Source organism: Littorina saxatilis, linkage group LG1 (genome assembly GCF_037325665.1).
Source record: "Littorina saxatilis isolate snail1 linkage group LG1, US_GU_Lsax_2.0, whole genome shotgun sequence".
NCBI classification, from domain to species: Eukaryota; Metazoa; Mollusca; class Gastropoda; order Littorinimorpha; family Littorinidae; genus Littorina; species Littorina saxatilis.
In genome coordinates, this window is record NC_090245.1 from 109,930,958 (window position 1) to 109,950,957 (window position 20,000).

A 20,000-nucleotide genomic window follows, 5' to 3' on the forward strand; every position below is an offset into this window, starting at 1 on the left:
ATACAGTGTGTCCCGCTCCTAGCGTATCTTCTGTACCTCTGACAACCAGGACAGTAACATAAGACATTACAATACAGTGTGTCCCGCTCCTAGCGTATCTTCTGTACCTCTGACAATCAGGACAGTAACATAAGACATTACAATACAGTGTGTCCCGCTCCTAGCGTATCTTCTGTACCTCTGACAACCAGGACAGTAACATAAGACATTACAATACAGTGTGTCCTGCTCCTAGCGTATCTTCTGTACCTCTGACAACCAGGACAGTAACATAAGACATTACAATACAGTGCGTCTCGCTCCTAGCGTATCTTCTGTACCTCTGAGAATCAGGACAGTAACATAAGACATTACAATACAGTGCGTCTCGCTCCTAGCGTATCTTCTGTACCTCTGACAATCAGGACAGTAACATAAGACATTACAATACAGTGCGTCTCGCTCCTAGCGTATCTTCTGTACCTCTGACAACCAGGACAGTAACACAAGACATTACAATACAGTGCGTCCCGCTCCTAGCGTATCTTCTGTACCTCTGACAACCAGGACAGTAACATAAGACATTACAATACAGTGTGTCCCGCTCCTAGCGTATCTTCTGTACCTCTGACAACCAGGACAGTAACATAAGACATTACAATACAGTGTGTCCCGCTCCTAGCGTATCTTCTGTACCTCTGACAACCAGGACAGTAACACAAGACATTACAATATAGGGGAACCCACCTTTTAACACCCCCACCCATGAAAGACTCCCTCCCTTTTTACGGCCAGATTTCTATTGATAATTAAACCTCTGTACATTTTCCACCATTTTAAGACTCCCTCCTTTTTAAGACCAGATATTCTAAGATTTGTAAGGTGTTAACAGTTCTACTGTATCTCAAAACGAAATTATGGTTCACTTAAAAAAACATGACATTAATCTCTTTCGTGTTTCCAGATTTGAAATATTTTAAATGTCATCAGACCAACTATAAATGCTAAAATCATAACATATGCAAGTGTACATTAGACACAGATCAAAGAACTCATTAAATATTTTTTCAAGTACTGTATTTACATTGCCTCATTCAGGACAAGATACTAGTAAGATTTTATTCCAAATATACACTGATACAACCGCTAAGGAGAAAACATCATAGGTTGTTGCTGGTATGAAGACTGCACAATATCTTTCTAACAGCGGACCATGACAAATCCTGTAGAAAACTCCCAAGGCACACAGGACGTGGACATATCTGAGTGTTGTTTTCAAGTGGACAGCAGAGAACCGAGAGTTGTACCTTTTGCCGATGTGTCTGTATCCTTGGAGGTCTGAGAGACGTAATCTCTGTTCTCCCTGCGCAGTTTGTTAGATTCGTCCAGAAGACGCTTGTTTTCCTCACGCAATCTGCACACACATGGAACCAGGTATTGGAACGTTTACATTTTAACAAAACAAGAGATTCACGTAATGTTAAGATAAGTTAGAATAAAACAAATCCATTGTTGTTGGTTGATTACTGGTTCTGAATGCTAGCAGTCTTTCTGTTTGTGGACAAGTGCACACAGTACACAATCCCCGTTGGAGGCAGTCAAACAGGTGTCAGGTCAGGCTAGATCATTACAACAAGCTCTCTAACTTCTTCTTCTTCTTCTTGCGTTCGCCGTTTCTGGTTGGCGTTGATGCGTGGTACCATGGTTTATTAGAGTGCGCCGTGCAGCCCAGTATCTCCGTCTTCAGCACTCGAGGTTTCTGTCGGGGTTGCCTCACCCTTAAGCTCCGTAACAACCTGATATTGCTTAACTCAAACGTTTGCAAGAGCATACCAGGAGAAAACAGCAGTGAGACCTCATCACAAACAGCTCTCTCAAATTCGCAGGTGTCATCTAACCGACGCACATGAAACATTCAAGCTATAAATAGCTCTGTCTCAAGGCGGGAAGACAACTCTGAGCAGAGCTGTGGAAGGGGGACTACTGCTTCACCATGTCACACACACAAATAGACAACCAGACGATCTGATTAAGGTTTACGTACTAGTTTCCTCAACGCAGGACACAGCTTTGGACACTGTTGCAACAAAGCTTTAGATAGTACAGTAACAACTATCAAGAAACAACAGTGTGTTTCCCTACATAGAAGACAACAGATCCCTTGGACCTGGATTCAAAATGTATCTGTTAGTCAAAATGTTCAGGCGAAAACAAAATTGTTGTGTCAAAGACATCGTGTGTGTCAAATCATTCGACAAGGCAGAGGTCAGAACAATGCGTCCGACAAAAACAGTCCGCTGAAATGACTGACCTTTTGACTTCCTCCCTGAAACTCGTCCCAGACCCTGCCCCCATAGACTGCTTCAGCTTCAGGTTCTCCTGTTGACCACAGAAGTATCAAATACAGGGTTGTTGATTCACTTCACAGTGTTTTGGTTTGTTTGCTTGCTTGTTGTTTTGTTTTTAAGTAAAACATGGCATGCGCGCGCGTGTGTGTGTGTGTGTGTGTGTGTGTATGTATGTGTGTGTGTGTGTGTGTGTGTGTGTGTGTGTGTTTGTTGTGTGTGTGAGCGTGAATGAGCGTGAATGAGTGTAAGTGTGTGTGTGTGTGTGGGTGTGTGTGTGTGTGTATGTGTGTGTTTGAGTGTGTATGCGTGCGTGCGTGCGTGCGCATGTGTATGCGTGCGTGCGTGCGTGCGTGTGTGTGTGTGTGTGCGAGCGTGCGTGTGTGTGTGTATGTGCGTGTGGGTGCGTGCGTGACTGTGTGTGTTAGTGTGTGTGGGTGGGTGGGTGAGTGAGTGTGTGTTCGTGCGTGCGTGTGTTAGTGCGTGCCTGCGAGCGTGCGTGTTAGTATGTGCGTGTGTGTGTTAGTGTGTGTGTGTGCGTGTGTGTATATGCGCGAGCGTGTGCGTGTGCGTGTGTGCGCGTGTTAGTGTGTGTGTGCGTGCGTGCGTGCACGCACGGTGTGTATCGTGTGTGCGTGTGTATCGTGTGTATGTGTGTGTGTGTGTACCTGCTCCACGACGTGCAGCTTGTTGGACATGCCCTTGTTGCTGTCCCTCAGCTGTTTGTTGGCGTCCCGCAGCTCGTTCATCTTGCTCTCTAGCTCCTCTAGGCCCTCGCTCTTGTACATCGCCTCACTGCTCGCCTGTATCACACACACATGTTATCACACACACACAACACACACTGATAACAGAACAAGGCAACATGGTATGACAAGCTCTCTAGCTCCTCTAGGCCCTCGCTCTTGTACATCGCCTCACTGCTCGCCTGTATCACAACACACACTGATAACAGAACAAGGCAACATGGTATGACAAGCTCTCTAGCTCCTCTAGGCCCTCGCTCGTGTACATCGCTTCACTGCTCGCCTGTATCACAACACACACTGATAAGAGAACAAGGCAACATGGTATGACAAGCTCTCTAGCTCCTCTAGGCCCTCTTCCTTGTACATCGCCTCACTGCTCGCCTGTATCACACACACATGTTATCACACACTGATAACAGAACAAGGCAACATGGTATGACGAGCTCTCCAGCTCCTCTATGCCCTCTTCCTTGTACATCGCTTCACTGCTCGCCTGTATCACACACCCATGTTATCACACACTGATAACAGAACAAGGCAACATGGTATGACAAGCTCTCTAGCTCCTCTAGGCCCTCTTCCTTGTACATCGCCTCACTGCTCGCCTGTATCACACCCCCATGTTATCACACACTGATAAGAGAACAAGGCAACATGGTATGACGAGCTCTCTAGCTCCTCTAGGCCCTCGCTCGTGTACATCGGCTTACTGCTCGCCTGTATCACACACACACAACAAACACTGATAACAGAACAAGGCAACATGGTATGACAAGCTCTCTAGCTCCTCTAGGCCCTCGCTCTTGTACATCGCCTCACTGCTCGCCTGTATCACACACACACACAACACACACTGATAACAGAACAAGGCAACATGGTATGACAAGCTCTCTAGCTCCTCTAGGCCCTCGCTCGTGTACATCGCCTCACTGCTCGCTTGTATCACACACACACAACAAACACTGATAACAGAACAAGGCAACATGGTATGACAAGCTCTCTAGCTCCTCCAGGCCCTCGTCCTTGTACATCGCCTCACTGCTCGCCTGTATCACACACACACAACACACACTGATAACAGAACAAGGCAACATGGTATGACAAGCTCTCTAGCTCCTCCAGGCCCTCGTCCTTGTACATCGCCTCACTGCTCGCCTGTATCACAACACACAACACACACTGATAACAGAACAAGGCAACATGGTATGACGAGCTCTCTAGCTCCTCTAGGCCCTCGCTCTTGTACATCGCCTCACTGCTCGCCTGTATCACACACACACAACACACACTGATAACAGAACAAGGCAACATGGTATGACAAGCTCTCTAGCTCCTCTAGGCCCTCGCTCTTGTACATCGCCTCACTGCTCGCCTGTATCACACACACACAACACACACTGATAACAGAACAAGGCAACATGGTATGACAAGCTCTCTAGCTCCTCCAGGCCCTCGTCCTTGTACATCGCCTCACTGCTCGCCTGTATCACACACACACAACACACACTGATAACAGAACAAGGCAACATGGTATGACGAGCTCTCTAGCTCCTCTAGGCCCTCGCTCGTGTACATCGGCTTACTGCTCGCCTGTATCACAACACTCATTAACCACACCATACCATTTGTTGGGATCGAATTTTCTTTTCCTCAGATTTGTCTTTTCCTGGTAAAAACTATCAGGTTTCCAAAAAAAACACCAAGAATTGATGGTAATTGGAATGTTTAATTATTGACAATTTATTCTAATTCTATTTTTCTTTCAAACCCTGTTCGTTCCGTGTTGCGTCTGCTCTTTGTTGTCTTTTGTGTTCTTTTCCTGGTGAAGCTTCCAGAGGCGAAAGTTCGTGATCGTCTTGTGTCGTCTTTGTGTTGGTGAGTACAGTGATCCTTTGTTTTTTAACCTAATTCTATTAATTATTTATTCTAAATTTTTGAACGTTAGCAGTCTATGTATATTATTGATTTCTAATCAGGTTTCCTCTGAAATTCGCGGATCCGAGGAGAATCCTGTATCCTGTATACACTGTTTTCCTTCTATCACTTCCATCTGACTTCCGTGTCAGTGTATTGGTGCAACTCACCAGCAGCTCTTCCTTCTGCTTGACGAGGTTGTCCCTGACTTTCTCCAGCTCCGACACCCGTTGTCTGCAACACACAGCAACATTTTGCTTTTCATTTCATGTCTAACCAGAACATGTCGTAGGTATATATATCCTCTTCCGCTGATGGTGGGGACCTTATTTTTTTCTACAGGCATGGAGTATCTATTTCCAGCTCAGTCGACCCCGAAACACCCAAGATCTAAGAGATCTAAGTGCGGACAAAGAGACAGACAGACAGACTGACAGACTGACAGACAGACAGACAGACAGACTGCCAGACAGACAGACAGACTGACAGACTGACAGACAGACAGGCGGACAGAGAGACAGACACACATACAGAGAGACTGACAGACTGACTGACTGACTGACTGACAGACAGACAGACAGACAGACTGACAGACTGACAGACAGACAGACAGACAGACTGACAGACAGACAGACTGACAGAGTGAACCCTATACATCCCTCAATGTACGTAGGTGTAACAAATGCACATGGGCAGAGATGTCTTCAGTCTACTGCATGCAATGCAACATTGTGCTTTTCATTCCATGTCCAACACATGCACATAGCCAGCGGTATCATATGAACCAGCTCAAAGATAAAATCAATGCAACATTGTGCTTTTCATTCCATGTCCAACACATGCACATAGCCAGCGGTATCATATGAACCAGCTCAAAGATAAAATCAATGCAACATTGTGCTTTTCATTCCATGTCAAGCACATGCACATAGACAGCGGTATCATATGAACCAGCTCAAAGATAAAATCAATGCAACATTGTGCTTTTCATTCCATGTCCAACACATGCACATAGCCAGCGGTATCATATGAACCAGCTCAAAGATAAAATCAATGCAACATGATTGTATGTGAACAAAAATACTTGTCTTAGGAAAAAAAGTTAACACACAGTAAGCTTGACACACACACACACACACACACACACACACACATACACACACACACACACACACACACACACACACACACACACACACAATTGCAAACCGAATGTGAAATCTGCCCAGTTCTTTGCGACAAGGCACAACAGAGTAACTGCTAGCATAAAGCCCTCTGTTGATCTTTTTACATTTAGTCAAGTTTTGACTAAATGTTTTAACATAGAGGAGGGAATCGAGACGAGGGTCGTGGTGTATGTCTGTGTGTGTGTAGAGCGATTCAGACTAAACTACTTGACAGATCTTTATGAAATTTGACATGAGAGTTCCTGGGTATGATATCCTCAGACATTTTTTTTCATTTTTTCGATAAATGTCTTTTATGACGTCATATCCGGCTTTTCGTGAAAGTTGAGGCGGCACTGTCACGCCCTCATTTTTCAACCAAATTGGTTGAAATTTTGGTCAAGTAATCTTCGACGAAGCCCGGACTTCGGTATTGCATTTCAGCTTGGTGGCTTAAAAATTAATTAATGACTTTGGTCATTAAAAATCTGAAAATTGTAAAAAAAATATTTTTTTTATAAAACGATCCAAATTTACGTTCATCTTATTTTCCATCATTTGCTGATTCCAAAAACATATAAATATGTTATATTTGGATTAACAACAAGCTCTGAAAATTAAATATATAAAAATTATTATCAAATTTGTTTTTTCGAAATCAATTTAAAAACACTTTCATCTTATTCCTTGTCGGTTCCTGATTCCAAAAACATATAGATATGATATGTTTGGATTAAAAACACACTCAGAAAGTTAAAACGAAGAGAGGTACAGAAAAGCGTGCTATCCTTCTCAGCGCAACGAATACCCCGCTCTTCTTGTCAATTCCACTGGCACTGCCTTTGCCACGGGCGGTGGAGTGACGATGCTACGAGTATACGGTCTTGCTGCGTTGCGTTGCGTTCAGTTTCATTCTGTGAGTTCGACAGCTACTTGACTAAATGTTGTATTTTCGCCTTACGCGACTTGTGTTTTTTTTTTTTAATTTTCAAATGTGTGAAGTTGATTTGAGAGAGTCAACTGACCTGAGAAGTTCGTTTTCGTTCCTCATCTGGTCGACCTTCCCGCTGAGCTGTTCAACGTCATGCAGTTTGTTCATGCTGCTCTCCGTCTGTTAGTCACAAAGTACAACACAATAATCATGCTCGTTACACAGTACGCTAACACACATACATTGACCAGGGTTGGACCTAGTATTTGAGAGGGAGGGGCTTCCAAAATAAGGCAAGGGTACAGGGGCTGGACCTAGTGTTTGAGAGGGAGGGGCTTGCAAACTAAGGCAAGTGTACAGGGGCTGGATCTAGTGTGTGAGAGGGAGGGGCTTCCCAAATAAGGCAATGGTACAGGGGCTCGGGTTGTGGGCCTTGCCGCTCAGATGCTCAAACTTTTTCTCTGACAATTTAATATAAAATATCTTTTTGAAACGGTCCATCAAAAGGGTTATTCCTTCACAAACATTTTCAGAATTCATGCAAGTTCACAACTTTCAAACTCAAATGTAAACGCAAGGCACAAAGCTTGACACTTAGGCTACAGACAGTTTTCAAGAACATAAATAATAACAGAATATTTATGCCAGCAAAGTCTGATTGATTAGCTGAATAAAAAGAAACCTATAAGGATTAGACATTTAAAATAAATCAAAGCTTCTATCCAGGGCCATCTACACGTTTCTCCCAATAACACGCGAATATATAGTTTATGAGTCAATACAAATTAGAGTGACACAAACTTAGCTTGACAACACCAGCAACAAGGCAGATTCAATACAAATTCAATCAAATATTTTATTTTCATTCTCTTAGGAAAGTAGGCAGGACAATCTATTTGTGGCTTATCGAATCACCTTAAAGCTGTTAAAATAACATCAATCAATCTGTCATCTGATGTGCTCATATATTGCAATAGAAAAGGATGTAGAATGTCAAGCTGAACGAAAAGTTCCTTATACTGGGGATCCATTGTGGGGACATTATAAGATGTTTGATGGCTTGTTGACAGACCAGCTTTTTTGTCGTCCGAGGGGAAGCATATCGTCTTTTGTTTCATATTTATTGTGAATGAAAACTCGTGAAAATGATGACAAGAGCTGTTGTCATCATTTTCACGAGTTTTCATTCACAAACACCTGGGAAATAAATCTCATTTATACAACTCCTGCAATGCAACCGAGGGGTGGATTAAATCTAGTTGATTATTTTTAGACAAGTGAGAAATTAGAACGAACTACTTTGATTAAACCCAAAAATCACACGTGGATTATTCGAAGTAAGAATAAAGAGGGCTAAAAAATAATCAACACTAGAATTTATTTTTAGAACATTTGAAACCCAGACGATTGGACCCTGTTGCGGAAGAATACGTACAATGTTGACTCAAAACTGTAACAACAATGGCTGACGTGTATGAAGTACACGCATGTACCTCGCCAGGTTTCTTTCTGTGACAAGTCGACAGACGATGCCATTTGCTTTGTGTGTGTTTTTGTTGTTGCTTACTGTACATGACATACATTACGTGTAAAATCCAGTTCTTTAACAGGCAACAAACCTTGCAAATTTCCAGAAGCTGCAATCTTTAGCGACCTATCTCTGATTCTAGCAGACGATCTCTCCAATGTTTAACACAAAATCAGCAAACTCTCCTGTCACATAGAACGTCCATTATATAGTGCAATGTTGAAATGAAGTTACCGGTCTGAAACATTTAGTCGTTTCTTCTGAGACAATCCTTGTTCTCTTATCATCTACAGATTTACCGCAGTCTTCACCACGCGATCACAACAGTCAGACTTTCGAACATGTATACAATCTACGTAGGCAAGCATGATACGTCATGACGTCATATGATTCCTAGCATATTGACGTAATGCTAAACATCCGGTTATCTCGAGTTTTCTCCGTAATACATGTCCGTGGGTTTTTCAATGTTCGGTTATTTCCGTGGCTTCATGCGGAAAGGGAACCGTCGTCTGCAATCAACGACATGGACCATTCTTGTGCTTGTTGCTGACAAAAACATGATTTTAACACAGAATGTAATGTCAGAATAGCTATATAAACGCTATTGTGTTGTAATCGTAGCAATGGGGTCCGATATTTAAACGAGACAAGTATAATGCCGACGAGTCGGAGACTAAGAATAAAGTAAAAGAATAGGGACTATTTGAATGACGCGCATTTGACACTCTGAGTGATTAGGCTGAAATGAAATTGCCTACAAAATGTCGTCTGCATGACTGCATGTTCGACCCGTGTTGTTCGTTGTATAAATAGCTTAAACAATGACAACTCGTTGATTACTGGAAAATAAACCACTCGTGGGTATTTGCAGCCGCTTGGTAATTCACTCGTGTGCTCCGCACACTCGTGAATTACCAAGCGGCTGCAAATACCCACTCGTGGTTTATTTTCCAGTAATCAACTCGTGGTCATTGTTTAAGCTCTATGTTCCCCATGCAATAAATCCCCGGTTCCCATAGTTGCAGGAAGCAGGTTATACATGGATAATCAAAAGCAAACCCAATAGAAACGCTCGGGGATTCTTCGGCTCTTTTCATTGGCGTTTCCCCAGACCTAGACAGACGACACTGCTTTGCAAAGTTCCAAAAACGAACTGGCAAACTGGCAAAAGTAAACAAAAAACAAAACTACTTCATGAAAGGTCATAAATTCATCACAAACAAATGAAACCTAGCGATATGTTCCGTCTTCTTACAAAGTCATGGAGTGCGTGTATCTGTGTTTCGATACACAGACGTTCGGAGAAACACGAACGTCAAGTCAAACCAATTGACCCCTGACACACACATTTTGACCCGTGCACAAGACGTTGTATCGATAAACGAAGCGCAAATAAGAAATAATAATAAAAGCAAAGAACATAGCAACAAGATATGCAAACATCTAACAAAGCCGAGCAAGCAGAATGACAGGTCTAATGAAAAACAAAGAGGCAATGAGTCGGAAACAAGATCGCGATTCTTTCCTTCGCTGCACGACGCAAATCTTCTGTGACCTTTGACCTAACGTGCCTTGCTGCACGATGCAAATCTTCGGTGACCTTTGATCCATCGTAGCTTCCACATTCGATCACTAATCTTAATATTTACAACTGAAAGCCAAGGGGGTGGAATACTGAGAGGAACCTACAGAACTGTGCATCCTCAAACCTGACATACTTATCTCAACATTTTATGAACTCAAAACACAGAAAGTTGCTTTCACACGCCAGCTTTGATTGCAACAACGTGGTGGGGCCCCAAAACTGGTACATGAATTATCAAAACGGAACTGTTTCAAAGCATGGCTCACTGTGTTCAGGATCAGGATCGATACATTGCAGAAACCTTCTTAGGTTATCATCGCAACGGAAACGAGAGAGCGCAACCCCTCAAAATTTAAAATCTTAATAAAAAGGGTTAATTTTTCCTAGCCTATTCTTTTTTCTAGGGAGATCAGTTTGTGGGGCTAGGGGGGCGGTTGAAGAGCAGGTGGCATCCGGGAGACACCCCCAGCCTTCCCCCACACGCAGATCCCCAAACCCCCTATCCCTAACCAAATTTAAAAGCAGGTTAAAAACATTTTGATTTTGCACTTATTTTCTCACTACCAAAATGATGACAAAAACGATGTTTTGTGGTTTGTTGTCAGACCAGCTTTTTTGTCGGTCCTCGGGGGGCATATCGACTTTTGTTTCATATTGCCCCCCCCTCGGACCGACTAAAAAGCTGGTCTGTCAACAACCCATCAAACATCTTATAATGTCTTTATCTGATCCCAAGCATGGTATTCTGACATTTCTCCTTATACTGAAATCACTAACAGTAAGCACAAGTTGGTTAATACGATTTAGTGCTGATTTTGACAGACAAAAACACTCAAACCCTTGAGCTGGGGCTTGGAAACGTACAGAAATATCAAAGTTACATAAACATCTCATGTCTGGATCGAGCTCTGAAGAATGCCCTAAGAAAGCCCACAGAAATTCAGAAATAACAGGAACGTATCCTGGTGGTTAGGACGTTTGCCTTCTGTGTGGAGATCAGGGGTTCAAAGCCCGGCTGTGGCTGCATGGTGCGTTAAGGGCGGACATTTGACCATATACCGGGTCAACTTGAGCGCAGACCTGCGAGTGCCATATCCTCTTCATTGTACACGCAAGCATAAGACCAAGTCACACTAACATATCCTGTAATCCATGTCAGAGTTCAGCGGGTTATAGAAACATGAAAAAAAAGCATCGCCCGGAATCGGAGTATGACTGCCTAAATTGTGAAGAAAAAACGGTCACACACACAAACCAGTGTACGCATGAGTCACAGCCTACGAACGCAGTAGAACAAGAAGAAATTTAAAAATGGAGAAATGGAGAAAGTTCAGAAATGGAGGAGACTGAGGAAGTGAGAGTAAGCGGGCGATGCGGGGTCGATTTCCAGCGAGCAGAGGTAAGGACCCAGGGTGTGTCTTACACTCTTGGTCAGCACGTCGCGCTGTGTTTCCAGCAGCTGTAGCATCTGTTCGTTTTCCGCCTTCTCCTGCAGCAGCCGTCGGTTCTCGTCACGCAGTCTGCACACACACACATCAACACAATACTAGTGGCCGCGTTAACACACATTTATACATTCATGTGACAGGGTGAAGCAGTAGTTCCCCTTTGACAGCAGCTGCTTTGCACTGACGGAGTGGTCTGCAGGCCTTGAACGTGAGCTATTTATAGTAGCTCTATGTTTCTTGTTCATGGCCTAGGCAGACACCTGCCCGGTGTGGGGAGCTGTTTGTCATAGCTTCAGTCTCACTGCTGTTGTCTCCTCTTACAAACATTTTCATTCACATAGCAGGCACATGTTGGTACAGTCAAGACATAGTGACAACAATGTCCTCTTATAGGAGGTGTTCTCTTATCTGAGGGCCCGACATTCCTGTTTCATTGTATCGTACAAAATAAACAAGATTAAAGAAGAAGAAGAAGCATTAAAACGCCTTCTACCTTTCCATGTCCTCTTGCACATCAGCAGACACGTCATCCTTCTCCCTGGAATGCCTCAGTTCACCCTCTGCTGTTGCAAGCTGAAATATCAAGAGGATGAATGAGTAACGTATACATGGAAACTCCCTTTAAGACCAACCAATTTAAGACTTCCTCCCTTTCAAGACCCTGTTTTCTCAGACTTTTTGTTCATAACCTGTGTAAATTTACTATTCTAACACTCCCTCCCTTGAGACCAGGCCGAGGGGCACCAAGCAAAAGGGGGTGCCACCCAAGTGGGTAGGAGCCAGCCGCAGGGTCTGATTGGTTGAAATCACCACACATATCAATGTCAACCAATCAGTCCCACCCACTTGGGTGGCACCCACCTTTGCTTCGTGCACCTCGGCACAGGTTTCCTCAGATTTATGGATGTCTAAATGGGGGCGGGATCCACTGTATAATCAAATGAATGAATTGCAGTGTATAATTCTTCTGACAGCTAAGACGGGTTCCACTGTGTCATCACATGAATTGCAGTGTATAACTCTTCTGACAGCTAAGACGAGTTCCACTGTGTCATCACATGAATTGCAGTGTATAACTCTTCTGACAGCTAAGACGAGTTCCACTGTGTCATCACATGAATTGCAGTGTATAACTCTTCTGACAGCTAAGACGAGTTCCACTGTGTCATCACATGAATTGCAGTGTATAACTCTTCTGACAGCTAAGACGAGTTCCACTGTGTCATCACATGAATTGCAGTGTATAACTCTTCTGACAGCTAAGACGAGTTCCACTGTGTCATCACATGAATTGCAGTGTATAATTCTTCTGACAGCTAAGACGAGTTCCACTGTGTCATCACATGAATTGCAGTGTATAACTCTTCTGACAGCTAAGACGAGTTCCACTGTAGTATCACATGAATTGCAGTGTATAACTCTTCTGACAGCTAAGACGAGTTCCACTGTGTCATCACATGAATTGCAGTGTATAACTCTTCTGACAGCTAAGACGAGTTCCACTGTGTCATCACATGAATTGCAGTGTATAACTCTTCTGACAGCTAAGACGAGTTCCACTGTGTCATCACATGAATTGCAGTGTATAACTCTTCTGACAGCTAAGACGAGTTCCACTGTGTCATCACATGAATTGCAGTGTATAACTCTTGTCACAGCTAAGACAATTCACAACATTCACAAAACACAACTACCTGACTACAAGTCCAAAATCAAAATGGTCTGCTGGCATGATGCATGCATAATAAGCAAGGACTAATTGTATTCTGCCTGAAGTAAAGGAACAAGATTTTTCTTACATAAAATGAATTAAACTACAAATTGTTTGATTTACTCAGGTTGTTAAACAATACAAAATAAAAACTCTATAAAATCAGCTAGAAAAGACTAAAATAATCCAAGCCTATATCTAAGTCTAGGAAAGTTCCGACTGATAAATGTTATTATCTGTGAAGCTCATTAAAAAGCAAAAATATTATTATCAAGTCAATAATCTGCAGTTAGCTGCACATGTGTGTGTGTGTGTGTGTGTGTGTGTGTGTGTGTGTGTGTGTGTGTGTGCGTGCGTGTGAGTAAGTGTGAGTGTGTGTTTGGTGTGTGTGTGCGTGTGTGCGTCATGAGTGCGTGAGTGTGTGAGTGTGTGTGTGAATGTGAGTGTGTATGTATGTATGTATGTATGTATGTATGTATGTGTGTGTGTGTGTGTGCGTGTGTGAGTGTGTGCGTGGTGTGTGTGTGTCACTGAGTGCGTGAATGTGTGAGTGTGAGTGAGTGTGAGTGAGTGTGTGTGTATGTGTGTGCGTGTGAGTAAGTGTGTGTGTGGTGTGTGTGTGGTGTGTGTGTGTGCGTGTGAGTGCGTGAATGTGTGAGTGTGTGTGTGAATGTGAGTGTGTGTGCGTGTATGTATGTGTGTGTGCGTGTGTGCGTGTGTCATGAGTGCGTGAATGTGTGAGTGTGTGTGTGTGTGTGAATGTGAGTGTGTGTGTGTGTGTGTGTGTGTGTGTGTGTGTGTGTGTGTGTGTGTGTGCATCACTCTGACTCTGAGGAGAGGGAAGGAAGCCATACAATCTTCATGTCAGTTTTCTCCTTCATCGCTGTGTAAGAAGTGTTACATATGCCACGAGTTGTAACTGTAATCATTTCTTGTTTGTTCCCCTGGTAAAATGCTGAACATTGCATTTAATCAGAAACCTCCTTCAGACGCAATGAATCACCTGTCTTTCCAAGCCGTGGCATTTATCAGACAGGTTCTGTAACTCTGTCTCCTTGCGCGCCACAGAGGCGGTCAGTCGGTCACAAGTTGTCCTCAACGTCTCCACCTCTCCGTGCTGCATGCCTAGCCCGCCGCGAATCTCATCGTTCGCTTTTTTCAGTTTCTGTTTCATAAACGAAGGTAAAATCAAGCAAAACATTAGCCACTACAAGTTCACTACGACTAAATAAAAGGACAAAAAACACATATAAAGGGCCGGTATGCAGGAGTCAAGGCCGGAGACTGTGTAGTCCGGGATAAACTGCATTGAGTGTAGAGTCTATCTTGGACTAAAGTCCTAACCTCGACTCTTGCATACAGCCCCAGGACTATATCTTTTCTTTCAGAATGTTGCTAGAATTAACGATGTCACAATCAAAATGCTGATAAAATCAGAACAAGCAAACAAAGACAATTCAAGTTTAGCAAGGTGATGACCTAAAACAAATTGTTGTTACCTGGAAAAAAAGCCTCAAAGCCAACAGATTATGCAACAAATATGACACAAAATCAAATCTACAAATAAATTCTAAAAGTTTAATTGTACCTATGCTAATCTCAAGTAAAATACTGCATTTATCCTAATAAAGAAAGAACTAATGTTAAAAGGTTGATAAATTAGACCTTTGTCTGGAGGGCTCTTTGCCTAGAAGGATTAATAAGACACAGATTATATAAGCCAGAAAAATACAATCTATTTCTGTAGATGGCTGCTTCTAGAGAACTGGGTTCCATTTTGTGACACGCATTTTTAGTCCTTAAAATGATTATAATGTATATCAAATGCCAACTGGAATGTATTCTCTTTACGTTTGTTATAAATACTCCACTTAGATATAAACGATACACACATTCAACAAAAACATAGTAAACATTTCTGTTTTGTTGTTGTTGTTAAATATTAGTATTTGAATCCATGTTATCACATCATCTGGTTCCCATGTTACGCGAGTCATGTACTTTGAAATGCTTGTAATGTACTGAACGTAGACAATCAAAATGTGCAAGTATTTGTTATCATTTCTCTGCAGGCCAAGGATATATTTGTTATCATTTCTCTGCAGGCCAAGGATATATTTGTTATCATTTCTCTGCAGGCCAAGGATATATTTGTTATCATTTCTCTGCAGGCCAAGGATATATTTGTTATCATTTCTCTGCAGGCCAAGGATATATTTGTTATCATTTCTCTGCAGGCCAAGGATATATTTGTTATCATCTCTCTGCAGGCCAAGGATATATTTGTTATCATCTCTCTGCAGGCCAAGGATTTATTTGTTATCATCTCTCTGCAGGCAAAGGATTTATTTGTTATCATCTCTCTGCAGGCCAAGGATTTATTTGTTATCATCTCTCTGCAGGCCAAGGATTTATTTGTTATCATCTCTCTGCAGGCCAAGGATATATTTGTTATCATCTCTCTGCAGGCCAAGGATATATTTGGAAACAACAAGAAAAACTGTTTATTTCTTATTTTAGGATTGTATTTGGAAATGGTATTTATTAATGAAATCAATTTGTGTGGTTAAAATGTCTCAGTTAAATAAAGAAATATTACTGGCGTAACATAGTTTTCACTTGTACCCTGAGCTCTGGAGAATAATGTGTGTAGATACATGGTGCTATACTCACAGTGTCTAACTCGTGAGTTTTCTTGGTGAGCTGATCCTTGTCATATTTCAGATCTTTCATTTCGCTCTGCAAGGTAAGCGTGTGGAGAAGAACAGAGGGGATGAATACAACCAGAACCACGAGCACCAATGCCAGACAGTGTATGACAGGGTTATTACCAAAGTTGTGTGAAAGCAGAGATCAACACAGTGGATAGACAAAACATGTGTGCATAGACAAAACATGTGTGCATAGACAAAACATGTGTGCATAGACACAAAATAGGTCAGTAAACCTACACCACTTGCCTGCCAAACATTCAGAAAGGAAAGGGTTTTAAAAATGTCAGATAACAAAATAAAAATAAAAATCTGGATGAAACTTTGATTTGTTTACTGTAGAATGTTGTTTTAAAAAATATTTATTTAGCATCACCCTATGTTTTTGCAAGCATTTTCAGAAACAAAACCTGAAGATTGTCACTCAACTATAAGATATGATTTCCTGTGTTTGGCAAGTCAGTGAGAGGACAATTAGTCTGATAACGATGTGACCTGAACTTATACATTTTATTTTAGGTTGTAGGATGTTAACACCCACTCAGCCTTGTGAAAATAGTTAGCCTCACCATTTCACCTCATGGGATAAAACCATCCCTCCACTTGGTCACATACCAAAAATGAACACATTGACTGCCTGCTGTGGTGGTTGGAATTTGTTGATGAACTAAATTGTGAAAAAGGCACCAGATTTTTTTAGGAAAATAATTCTTTAAACAATCAGTGTGCACAGATCTGAGACAATGAGGTGAACTCTTTTCACAAGTTGGAGTGGGCCTTTAAAACTCAGCACTTTATTGAATCCACTTAACTCTAAAAGACCACCTACACCTGTACAAACAGTATCATCCCGTTACCGTCCACTAGACCTACATTGCATAGCGACTTGACCTTCACCTTACCACAGAGTCTAGACAGAACAGAGGTGTTAGCAAAATACCTGTAACCAAACCACAAAATAACAGAAAGAACTCTGGTTATACATTAACATTTTTCTACTGAAAGCAATTAATCAAGGTTATCACTAAAACTGAAAGCAATTAATCAAGGTTATCACTAAAACTGAAAGCAATTAATCAAGGTTATCACTAAAGCCTTTTGAAACACAATAATTAGCTAACAACAAAATGATGAGGTAGATGTGAGAGAAACAGGTGTAAATAGGAAGGAGGTGTACCCTCATCTTGAGAATGGTGTCTTCCAGATGCTGTTGCTCTGCTCTGTCGTCTCTTCGTTGATTGTCCAGGATCTGAAAAGTTTTCATTTAATTCATAACACACACAGTGCACTAACCCTAAAACGTCCTGATAGCTTCTTCAAGGTAATAATTTAAAATGTGTCTGTAAATCAAAATGGTAGAGGAGAGTATTCCTGATAATTTTTCCAGTTGATCTTCCATGTATCAGAATGTTCTTGTGCATCATCAATTTCAGTTTGCCCACCCCACATACTTATGTTCAAATCGCCCCCCCCCCCGCCCCCACCCCCTGCAACCAAGTTGTACTTTCACATCAAAACAGCAACAGGAGAGACTCTCTGATAATCTGTCATATTCCTTGTGTGTCTGTGAATGTTAGTGTAACTCCCCCTGAAAACACATCCACAAAACAGACTAGCAGCCATTTCTCTGTGGAAACAGATGGACGAGATGAGTAAAGGGGAACCCCCCTGAAAACACATCCACAAACCAGACTAGCAGCCAGTTCTCTGTGGAAAACAGATGGACGAGATGAGTAAAGGGGAACCCCCCTGAAAACACATCCACAAACCAGACTAGCAGCCATTTCTCTGTGGAAACAGATGGACGAGATGAGTAAAGGGGAACCCCCCTGAAAACACATCCACAAACCAGAATAGCAGTCATTTCTCTGTGGAAACAGATGGACGAGATGAGTAAAGGGGAACCCCCCTGAAAACACATCCACAAACCAGACTAGCAGCCATTTCTCTGTGGAAACAGATGGACGAGATGAGTAAAGGGGAACCTTCTGAACATCTGAGAAAATATTAGGTCTTAAAAAGGAGAGAGTGCTAATATTGGGGGTAAAATTAGAGCGGTTATGAAAAGAAAATCTAAGGAAAAACAAAGCGTCTTAAAAGGGAGGCAATTTAAACCTGGGGGGGGGGGGGGGGAGGGCGGTCTTAAGATGGGGTATGACTGTACCCTGGATAGCCTGTCGACCTCAGTCTGTAGTCTCTCCTTCTGTTGGTCGGCTAGTCCCAACTGTGTGTGTGTGTGTGTGTGTGTGTGTGTGTGTGTGTGTGTGTGTGTGTGTGTGTATGTGTGTGTGAGTGTGTGTGTGTGTGTGTGTGTGTGTATGTGTGTGTGTGTGTGTGTATGTGTGTGTGTATGTGTGTGTGTGTGTATATGAGTGTGTGTGTGTGTGTGTGTGTGTGTGTGTGTGTGTGTGTGTGTGTGTGTGTGTGTGTACCTTGGATAGCCTGTCGACCTCAGCCTGCAGCCTCTTCCTCTCCTGGTCGGCTAGTCCCAACTGCTGGTCGTGCAGCTTGTTGCCGCTCTCCGACAGGCTCAGCTGCTCCAGGGCGCGCTCGTAGAACGCCTTCACTGATGCCAGCTCTGTCGACAGGCCCTCGCTCACCTGAACAGGTAAACGCTACAGGTACAGGTAGGATTGACTTATAAACGCTACAGGTACAGGTATGATTGACTTATAAACAGTACAGATATGGACTTACTTCTCAACAGTACAGATACATTTACCACTAACTTAGAACCAGTACAGATACACACACAATTGACTTATCAACTAAACGGATACAGATACCATTGACCTATCAAAAGTACACATACAGATACCATTGACCTATCAAAAGTACGGATACAGATTCCATTGACCTATCAAAAGTACGGGTACAGATCCCACCGACTTCTAACAGTATGATCGTGAAGGTAAAGTGTATTGTGGTCACCCTTTTGACTGCGGCCAGCTCCTCCTCCAGTAGCCTGCTGTGGCTGTCTTGGTGTGAGTTTGACCGCTGTCTGTTGTCCAGCGCCCGCTGCTGCTCCTCTACCTGCTCGTCTAGCACCATCTGGGACTGCACATCGTAAGGTACAGGTAAAGCTACAGTCTTCAACAACAACCTAAGGGGCCTCTACCTGCTCGTCTAGCACCATCTGGGACTGCACACCGTGAAAGGCACGGGGTCAGGTACAGGTACTGAAGGAAGAGTGGCTGTTTGAGATTCACTCAGTGGGACGGTGAACCTCACACGGGACTAAAGCAGGTGAGCGCTGCAACTTCAACCTGGGGTCTACAGCTCTGAGAAGCACAAAGTGACAAGTCTCTACCTTGAGCAGCTGTTCTTTCTCGAGGATGAGCTGCTGCAGCTTGTAGTTCATGTCCATCTTGTCCTGAAACAGACGGTCCTTTTCCGCGTTGGCCGCGGCCAGGCGAGACTTGAGGTCAGCCAGCGTGTCCTGGTACCCCTCCACCTGGCGCGACGCTCGGTGCTTGTCCTGCACAGTCAGAATAAGGACAGGGTATCATATAGTCCTGTGTGGCCACTCCACGCGACGCTCGGTGTTTATTCTGCACAGTATCACCAGGTTATGACTATTTTCATTGCATTTACATTATCATCCCATTGTTAGGAAATTCAGGTCTCTTCCGCCCAGTGGAAAGCTAGCAGCAACAAGAGTCTCGCTACCCAGATTTGTGTGTGTTAAGGTGTAATGATGCAGCCAACTGCACGTATGGCAGAATGACTGTGGTGACATAGGGGGAGGGGGCATGGATACAGTCTCTGAGTCTGCAAGTAAAGTTGACCTGTGTCCATCCCAGCCGGGATTAAAACTTATGCTCCAAGGATCATAAGTCCAGTGCTCGTCCAACTGAGCTACCCAGCCCCCCTATGCCCACGTCCAACTGAGCTACCCAGCCCCCCTATGCCCACGTCCAACTGAGCTAC

General features: G+C 43.1%; 1 protein-coding gene across 1 annotated transcript in view; it reads right to left on the reverse strand.

The window, feature by feature from the left end:
- The window catches only part of LOC138949917 (protein Daple-like), a 110,831-nt gene that overhangs the window by 29,711 nt on the left and 61,120 nt on the right, over positions 1-20,000 (reverse strand). Inside the window, exons 11-23 of the mRNA XM_070321703.1 lie at positions 19,381-19,548; positions 19,002-19,127; positions 18,503-18,670; positions 17,248-17,319; positions 16,033-16,098; positions 14,363-14,524; positions 12,142-12,221; positions 11,624-11,720; positions 7,179-7,264; positions 5,158-5,221; positions 2,993-3,127; positions 2,291-2,358; positions 1,287-1,393 (exon numbers count right to left, since the gene is read on the reverse strand). Of these exons, the coding sequence (XP_070177804.1) occupies positions 1,287-1,393; positions 2,291-2,358; positions 2,993-3,127; positions 5,158-5,221; positions 7,179-7,264; positions 11,624-11,720; positions 12,142-12,221; positions 14,363-14,524; positions 16,033-16,098; positions 17,248-17,319; positions 18,503-18,670; positions 19,002-19,127; positions 19,381-19,548 (1,399 nt within the window). The remainder of the gene's footprint in view (positions 1-1,286; positions 1,394-2,290; positions 2,359-2,992; positions 3,128-5,157; positions 5,222-7,178; positions 7,265-11,623; positions 11,721-12,141; positions 12,222-14,362; positions 14,525-16,032; positions 16,099-17,247; positions 17,320-18,502; positions 18,671-19,001; positions 19,128-19,380; positions 19,549-20,000) is intronic.